At 57.6% G+C, this 8931-nt stretch overlaps 1 protein-coding gene across 3 annotated transcripts in view; it reads left to right on the top strand.

Annotated features, from left to right (window-relative positions):
* Positions 1–8931, top strand: part of ZFYVE28 (zinc finger FYVE-type containing 28) — a 105988-nt gene that overhangs the window by 54240 nt on the left and 42817 nt on the right. For 2 of the 3 annotated variants that reach the window (XM_025887399.2, XM_073891316.1), the window contains exons 3-5: positions 4724–4861; positions 6721–6923; positions 8433–8522. In XM_025887399.2, coding sequence (XP_025743184.1) covers positions 4724–4861; positions 6721–6923; positions 8433–8522 — 431 coding nt within the window. The remainder of the gene's footprint in view (positions 1–4723; positions 4862–6720; positions 6924–8432; positions 8523–8931) is intronic. The other variant, XM_073891315.1, reaches the window with a different exon arrangement.

The following is an 8931-nucleotide window of genomic DNA, read 5'->3' as shown; positions in this document are numbered from 1 at the left end:
TCTCGGGACCCGCCCACGCGCACCTGGGTCTCGGAACCCGCCCACCCGCACCTGCTTCTTGGAACAGTTCCATGCGCACCTGGGTCTGGGAACCCGCCCTCCGGCACCTGGGTCTCGGACTCCCAGCCTCCAGGCCTGTGAGGAATAAACTTGGAGCTGCCAGGTGCAGTGTTGTTATGGCGGCCCCAGGCACTAATACAGTGGGATTTGGATTTCATGATGCAGATGGGCTTGAATTTGCTCTGGGTTGGATTCCGGCATCATCATCGACCTGTTTTCTAAAGCCACACCGGAACTTTTGCCATCAAGGGAGTATAATTTTGGATGCTTCAGTGAATATTAAACGGCAAAATGTGCCCCCCCAACCTTGTACCCAAGTGTAGCTAGTTAACGGGGTCACGGTGGGCACGGAGGCGCCTTGCTGCAGATCTGTGATGTGAACAGGGCCACACCTGGCAAGGGACACCCTCGAACCTCCCCTCACTGGAAGGGGCTGGTGCCCACCGTGGCAGAGGTCGGTTCTCGGGGAGAGAGGGGTCCCTGGTGTGCCCTGACTGCACAGCCCAGACTCCTGTCTGTGGTGTGCTACACCTGGGGGGCAGGTGTGACTACATGCCTGCATTTGGCATCCCAAGAGCTGTGCTTAGGAGGAACTGAGGCCGGGGGAGCCCAGGAGGACTGGCGCTCCTTGCCAAGGCAGGGAGAGCTCCTCGCAGCTCTTGAATTCTTTGAATTGAATTCTTTGTTTTCATATTGACTTTTGAGAGTTCTTTATATATTCTGACACCAGGCTTCATCCAATTATGATTTACATTATTTTCTCCCAGTCTGTGGCTTGTCTCTTCATTTTCTGCCTAGTTTTTTGAAGGACATAAGTTTTAGATTTGATGAAGCCCAGCTTATCCTTTTTTCCCTTTGTAGGTCATGTTTTTTTGGTCTAAGAAGTCTCGGCCTAACCCAGGGTCATCAGATTGTCTTCTGTGTTTTCCTTTAGGAGTTCTATAGTTTCAGGCTTTACATTGAGGTCTGTGATCCATAGTGAGTTAACGTCAGTATATAGCATGAGGACTGGACCCACATTTTTGTGCAAATCAATTTTCCGTTGTTCCAGCATCATGTGTTGAGAAGATGCTATCCTTTCTCCACTGAAAAGTGTTATTGCACCTTTGGGAAAATCAGTTTTCCAAATAGGCGGGGGTCTATTTCTGGGCTCTCTGTTCTATCCGCTTGATCTGTCTTCAGGCCAGTCCCACGCTGTCTCCATCACAGCAACTCTGTCTTGCGTCTTAGAATCCCGCGGTGTTAGATCTCCAACATTGTTCTTCTATTCAAAGTTGTGGCTGTTCTAAGGTCTTTGCAGTTCCGTATGGAATTTAGAAACTGCTTGTAGAGGTCTATAAAGAAGCCCGCTGAGCGGGATCACACTGAATCTGTAGGCCAATACTGGGGAAGGCGTGCGGTTTTCCCCATTAAGCATGGTACTAGCTGTCCAGCGAAGCAGGGATCCTTGGATTCGTAGCTACTCAGGGCTTGAAAGATGGAGCCCCACTGCTTTCTCACGCACACTCTTCCTGAGAAAGCCAGGGTAACCCTTCTCTTTGCTCTGCGTGGTGGCATCTTTTTCTCTTCCTACTTGTAAGGCCTCTTTTTATTGGTTTCTATCCATTTCATCATGCTGTGATTTGCTGTAATTTTCTTCGTGTTTCTTGCCCATTGGGTTCTTTGAACTTCTTGGACCTTGTGTTTATAGTTGTCATTAAATTGGACAAAAACTGGCCATAATTCTTTCAAATATTTTTTCTCTTCCATTCCTTCTCTTGGGTCTTGCATGATAGGTCTGACACCCTGAAGTTTTATTATTTCTTTTTCGGGCTCTTTGCAGAGTTTCAGTTGCTTGTCTTCAGGTTTATTGTTCTCTTCTTCCGAAATGTCTGATCTGGGCTGAATCTCATCCGGTGTGTTTGTTTTCAGCTCAGATATTGTGATTTCCATTTTTAGATCAGCTGGGTCCTTTTTATGTCTTCATGGTCTCAGCTAACTTTTGGAACATACAGGTATCACTTGTAAGGGCCATCTCCATGTCCCCTGATGGCCACCATGCCACCGGGCACAGCTAGGCTTGGTTTTTCTTTTTATCATGTGTCATATTTTCTTAATTCTTTGCAAGCCTGGTGATTTTTTTTTTTTTAATTGAATGCCTGATGTTGTGAATCTGGCCTTCTGGGAGCTGACTATTTTTGTATTCCTGTAAATCTCTTTGACCTTAGTTTTGTAATGTAGTTTGGTTACTTACAAATGGTCTGATCTTCTTGGATCCTGTTTTTTAAGATGTTAGGTGGGGGTCAGAGCTGAGTTCAGTCTGGGGCTAATCACTCTCCCCACTGAGGCAAGACATGTTTGGGTGCTCTGCCTAGTGCCCCGTGAAGAGCTCTCTGAGCTCGGTGAACGGCTCCCTGTATGGTGTCCTCGCCTCCTTCCTGGTCTTGCTGGCCTGTGTCCGTTCCCGGCTCCCAGGCCTGCGGGGATTTCTCTGGCCAGCTCTCCCTTCTCTTGATTCTGGCTTCCTCAGTCCCTTGGACCGTCAGCTCTTCTCTTCAGTGAGGGCGTTTGCTGGGTCCCACCGGGGTGCCCGCCCTTCGGGCCAGGACCTAAAAGGTTGCTCAAGGCTATGAGCCAGCCAGTCACAGCTCTTGCCTTACCTGTTTCTCTTCCCTTGGGGCCACTTGGCTGCGATGGCCAGTGTCTTGAGAACCATTGTCTTACTTTCCCCATTACTGTGGTCATCATTCGAGGGAGGCCGATTTGGTTCCTGTTCCTCTGCCTTGGCTGGAATCAGAGGTCCCTGCAGATGTTTGCTGGGCACAGGGGACCCGTCAGAGAACAGAAGGAGACCTGCCCTCGCCCTCGGGTGCTGATGTCCTGCAAGCCCCCCACCAGCCCTGGCTCTTCCTGGGAGCGGATGTTGACTGGGCGCTAACGGTTTTGATGGAGTTGATTTTTCATTAGTTTGTTGAATCATGAGAAAGGGGCCTTCCTGCCCAGAAAGCCTTTTATTTTATTTTTAAAAAAGATTTTTATTTATTTGACAGAAAGAGACACAGCGAGAGAGGGAACTACAAGCAGGGGGAGTGGGAGAGGGAGAAGCAGGCTTCCCGCGGAGCAGGGAGCCCGATGCGGGGCTCGATCCCAGGACCCTGGGATCACGACCTGAGCTGAAGGCAGACGCTCAATGACTGAGCCACCCAGGTGCCCCCGAAAGCCTTTTAAACTGGAGTCCCGGGATGGAGTCCCGCATCTGGCCCTGCTCAGCGGGGAGTCTGCTTCTCCCTCCCACCCTCCCCCCTCTCATGCTCTCTCTCTCAAATAAATAAAATCTTTTTTAAAAACCCATTTATAAGAAAAAAAGAACTCATGGTAGTACCGTTTGATGCTGGTTGAATTTTATTTTTATTTTTTGTATTGTCAGAGCTCAGTGTGCTGACGTTTTACATTAGAAAGGTCATGCTTCCCACTTGTGGTGACTGTTCATATCTGCTTCCTAATAAAAATGGAAGTCGAGCCTCAGAGGGCAGAAAGGAGGGGTGTTGAGATATGAAATCGCCAAGGGTGAGAACGTCAGCTAGGGCCGTCTTTCTGGAAAGCAGCTTGCTGGGTTGTAACCAGAGCCCGTAAATGCACTGCGCGCTCTTGACTTTGTGGCTCCAATTTGGAAACGAGTGGATCCTAAGGACATAGCTGAACACTCGGAGTGTCACGCCCCACAGCCTGATGGCAGCTTTGTTCCTGGGGGTGGAGAATTAGAGACACTATCAGTGGCCGGCAGACCAGGAAGCGGCGAGTTCACGGGGTTTTACAGACCCAGCTCACACTGCCTGACTGACAGCCCGGGAATCCTGGGCTCCTTTTGGGGGCTGCCTGGAGGATCAGAGAAGTTAAGCAGCCTGTCCCAGGTGCACAGCCATGAGGGGTGGAGTCAGGGTCTCCACCTCCCGGAAGGGAGGAAGCCCCTCTTCCTTGCCAGCTGATTGATCTCTGGTTCCAGAGGAGTCTGAGGGGATGCTGCCTGGGTGAAGGAGCAGGGGCCGGCTGTGCTCGGCCATCTACACAGGAGTAAACGGAGGTCCAGAGAGGGTGGCGGCTTTGCCCCGGCCCCGACTGCGGAGGCTCCCGTGGCCGCTGGTGCTGGGTGAGGAGGCCCTTTTCCTCACACGGACGGGCCTTGGAGCGCTGTGTGGCAGGCCTGAGAAGGCTGGTTTGCAGAGTCTCCCAGTGGTGTCCTTCCCCGACAGCTGATCTTGTCTGTGCTGTGATCACGCCCCGGATGACATGGGCTTGTGATGTTAATAGGAGCAGCACAGCAAGCTGGCGGTAAAATCAACTCTTCTTGTGTGTCTGTCCGCATAGCCACGCCATTTCTTGAGCTCTGTTGTAAGCGATTCGTGTACAGGTGTTCAGAGACAGTCTTTGTGGCCTCGGCTGCAGGGAGCCTGGGTGTGGGTCAGCAGCCGCTCGTGGGTTCATGGTAACAGGGAGGCTCCCCCAGGCCTCCACGCGTGCCTAGCCTCCGTGAGCGTGAGCAGCAGGACCAGGGAGGCAGGGGGAGGCAGGACGTTCTCTCTAGATGCTTCTGGAGCATTTGAACTTTTCGTAGCCATTGCAGAGCAAGCAGGGGGGTGTTACCGTATCATCCCCGTCGTAGCACACTTTCATGTTTCTGTTTCAGGACAACGTGTTAAACATCATTAATCAGATCATGGATGTGTGCATCCCCCAGGACCGAGCCCCGCGGGATTTCTGCGTCAAGTTCCCTGAGGAAATCCGGCACGACAACCTGGCAGGCCAGCTGTGGTTCGGTGCTGAGGTAGCGGGCAGCCGCCTGGGTCTGGGATCACAGTGTGGGGCACTGTGTCTCTCCCCTGTGTGCACCTGCGGGGGTTAGGGACCTGGTGTCTCCCCCTTCACGGGGTCAAAGCCCACCTGCCAGGGGTTATGGATGGTGCATTCTGAGCCTGTGAGGCCACTCGCCCCTTTGAGGGTCTGGGAAAGCCATGAGCCTGCTCCCCAGATCTATACATGCAAATATGGACACGAAGCTTCACAAGCGATTTCTGGGAGGTTCTCAGGCCCCCAGATGTGAAGGGCCCACAGGGGCTTCTTACCAGCTTTGGGAGCGGTACTCCCCTCCCCCACTAACGGGGGGAGCATCCTTGCCCACGGGGCTGGGGGCTGCATTCGAGGCCTTACTGGAGCACCCCTCATCCGCCTGTCAGACCTCCCTCCTCCTCTCCCACTGGGGGGACTGCAGCCTGAGAGGAAGGTGCTGGCCCCGTGGTGGCAGGACCTGCTTCGCCCCAGCCAGCTGTTGTCCGTTGCCCCACCTTGCAACCCCTCCCTTGGCCCTACTGAGGTTCGCAGCCTGACGCCTGTACCCCCTTGGCCTCACTCCCGATGAGTCCCTGGGATGCCGCGTCTTCCTCTGGCACCGCCTGGCCCTGGGCCTGTCTGTCCTCTGCCCCACCCCTCTGACCCGCCTGGCAGGAGGGCATCCTTGCCCACACTTTGGTGCGGGGGGGCCCCAGGCAGGCTGTCCCTGCCCCATCTCGGTTTTCCCGGCCATAGAGTGAGTTCCAGGGGCAGGGACAGCTGTGGGGCTGTGACATGATACAGGTCCCGTTCCTGGTGGCACTCAGGGCGCCGTCTCCCCTGTGCGGGCCGGCCCTGGGGCTCTCCTCCAGGGGGGTGGGGAAATCAGCAACACTGCGCTCTGCCCCCCAGGAAAGTGCTTCTCGCCCCAGCTCGTCTCTGGGTCACTGCTGACTGGGTTAGCGGTTGACGAGTGCAGGCCTGAGGTGGGCAGGGGGCCCCACATCACCACCGCCCCAAGTGGGGATTGCATGGCCACCCCTCAGCCAGGACCCGGGTCTGACGAGCACCCCATGTCTCTGGACGTGTGGAACATGCTGGGGTGATGCATGCAGCCTGCGCAGGCCTGCGATCTGCCCCCCACTGCCCGGGACAGGTGTGGGTGGATTTGTGGGCACAGAGGGACCCTCCTACCGCCCAGGAGCTGGGAGTCCCACACTGATGAGTCTCAGCTCAGCGCAAAGTCAGTGAGCGTTTGTGGAAGCCAGGTGTCTTTACTTCCTAGAAAGGTCAGCGGTCTTGGGGAGCGTGGCCAGCTCTCAGTGCCTCATGCCGGAAGTGTGGCCATGAATGTGGTGTTGAGGCGCTCCTGGGCATCCAGCACCCAGCTGTGGGCTGGGTGGGAGGGGGCAGGAGTCAGGACCAGGGCCCCCAGCACGGAGCCCCCAGACCCAAGAGTCCCAGTTGGCCTTCCCCTCCCTGCCTGCCTCTGGGTCCGTGTGCGGACCGTCTCAGGGAGAGCCTTTGCCGTCACAGCCATGGCTGCTCTGGGTTAAGTAGAGACCAGGAGCGAGCAGGTGGCATGTCCCTGAGACACTTGGCCCACGGTATGAAGTGGGGCTGTTCCCAGGAGAGGAGCCTCGGGGAGGGGTCTTGGGGATGATGCGCACACCTTGGCCTGGCCACCGCTCCCCTGACTCTCTGTCCCACCGTCCTCAGGGCTGGCCCTTAGAGCACCCGCTCTCTGCAGAGTGGAGGGGAGGACCCCAGCCGGTCAAGCTTCAGGGGCCCCCCCTGGAACCAGCTCTGATGCCGGTCGCTCCCAGGCCTCTCCTGACCCGTGTTCTCTGCCTGCAGTGCCTGGCTGCTGGCTCCATCATCATGAACCGCGAGCTGGAGAGCATGGCCATGCGCCCCCTGGCCAAGGAGCTGACCCGCAGCCTGGAGGATGTGCGGGGCGCTCTCCGCGACCAGGCGCTGCGGGACCTCAACACCTACACGGAGAAGATGAGGGAGGCGCTGAGGCACTTCGACGTCCTGTTTGCCGAGTTCGAGCTGAGGTGACCCTGAGGCCTTTGCTTTATGAGTCTGGGGAGGTGCCAGCCCCCTGCATCGTGGTGTTTCAAGCTGGACGGATGCGCGGAGGGAGGAGCCGGGGCTGGTTCAGGGCCGTCCGTCCGTGTAGTTAACCCTGGACACATGAGGTGGGGGGTGTGGGGGTCAGGCTGGGTGACCTTTCCAGGGGTCCAGCCCACCCCCTCTGCCTCTCCCTGATGCACCCCAGCGTGAAAGACCCGGGACGTTCCTGCAAGTAGCAGTCACCCGGAGTGGACGTGCCACTGCCAGCCTCCACCCGTGCCGCCTGCCCGAGGCTCTGCTGCTCCCCTTCTGCCTCGCCTCCTGCCTCTGACCGCCTGCCTCACCTCCCGCTTCGCTTCCCACCTCGCTTCCTGCCTCGCCTCCCGCCAGTGCCTGGGCTCACCGAACAGGGCTTGTTGGTCACCAGCTGCCCCCTTCACCCCATCTGTTCATCTGCTCCCTGCACAAACACCCCGAGCATCACCTCCCCCACCTTCATGTGCTCAGATCTGGGACACAGAGCAAGGGCGGGGTGGCTGTGGCTCTTGGACACGGGGACACTCCAGCTCCCTGGATGAAGTCGAGGGCACCTCCCCAGGTTAGGATCACACAGTGCCCTCCACCCGCACCTGCCATGTGCCCCACCCGTCCCCTCCTGCCTGCTGCTGTCCCCAGCCTGGGGAGCCAAGGCGGAGCCCACCCCCATCTCCAGCCAGTGCCTCCCGCCCCCCCCAGGCTGCACTCACCTGCTCCTTCCTTAGAGGACACAGGCAGGGCCTGGGGGCTACCTCGCAGGGCTTTGAGGAGCCCAGGGCTGGGGGGCAGGCACGCCACCAGCTCCCACAGACACGGAGACGCTCGCGGTTAGGCGAGAAAAAGTGGGACCCCAAATCCACGTCCATGGTGGTTGCAGTTAGTATAAATTGTCCATCGTGTAAGCCGACGAAAGCGACCTAGATATGAAGGCAGTGCCTCCGGGAGGCGGGAGCACAGACGATGTTTCTCCTTCTGTATCCTTTTCTGGCTTGTCCAGGTCCCAAAGAAGCTTTTATAACGAGAAAAAAGTCAGGGCTGGGGAGTTAGAAGCAAAGAGACGTGTTCTCGCCCGGGGAAGGGTGGGACAACGTGTCGCTTGCCCGGGAGGCCCCTGTGCTGGCCACCCCCACCCTGCGGTCTTCACCCACTTGCGCGCGCATCCATCCACTCGCGTGCCCACGAAGGCCGGCACCCAGGCAGGGATGTCACAAAGCCGGCAGTGCCAGGTCCAGGGCGCGCAGGGCCCAGGCGGGGGCCCAGGGCTGTGGGCCCCGGAGGCGCTGGACTAGGCCCCGCCTTGGGAAGAGCCTTGATTTGAGACACAAATGGCCGTGCCTCTTGCCAGAAGCTGTGTACGTCTGAAGCACGTTTGGCTTTCGTCTGAGATGCAACTCTTTTTGGGGGGGATGCGTGGGTGGGGGGGGCAGCACTCACCTCCCTGGCTGTGTCTGCAGCTACGTCTCTGCCATGGTGCCCGTGAAGTCCCCCAGGGAGTACTACGTGCAGCAGGAGGTCATCGTGCTGTTCTGCGAGACTGTGGAGAGGTGAGGCCACCCCTGACCACCACAGGACCTTGCTCCTCCCTGAGGCAGCGCAGGGTCAGGGACGCCTCCAGCCCCCTTCCCCTTCCAAGTCCGCCTTCCCCTGGTGGGCACACCTGCAGCCCTCCTTCCTCAGCCCCACCACCCCCTTCCTCTGGGCCCACCCCTGACAGAGTGCCGGAGCAGCGGCCGCGGGGAGCGCGGAGAGCTGGAAGCCTCCCCTCCCCACCCTCTCCCCTCTATACCCCTCACCCTCCACACCTCCATGCCTTCCTGACCTCCTGACCTCACCTCCTCACCTCCACACCTCCTCACCGCCGTACCCCCTGACCTCCACACCTCCTCACCGTCGTACCCCCTCACCCTCCACACCTCCTCACCGCCGTACCCCCTCACCTCCACACCTCCTCAC

The sequence above is a fragment of the Callorhinus ursinus genome, unplaced genomic scaffold (assembly GCF_003265705.2).
Source record: "Callorhinus ursinus isolate GAN/ISIS: 27379988/994484 unplaced genomic scaffold, GSC_fseal_2.0 scaffold4, whole genome shotgun sequence".
NCBI classification, from domain to species: Eukaryota; Metazoa; Chordata; class Mammalia; order Carnivora; family Otariidae; genus Callorhinus; species Callorhinus ursinus.
Note: the sequence above shows the minus strand (reverse complement) of the source record. Positions and strands in the feature narration are given on the sequence as shown.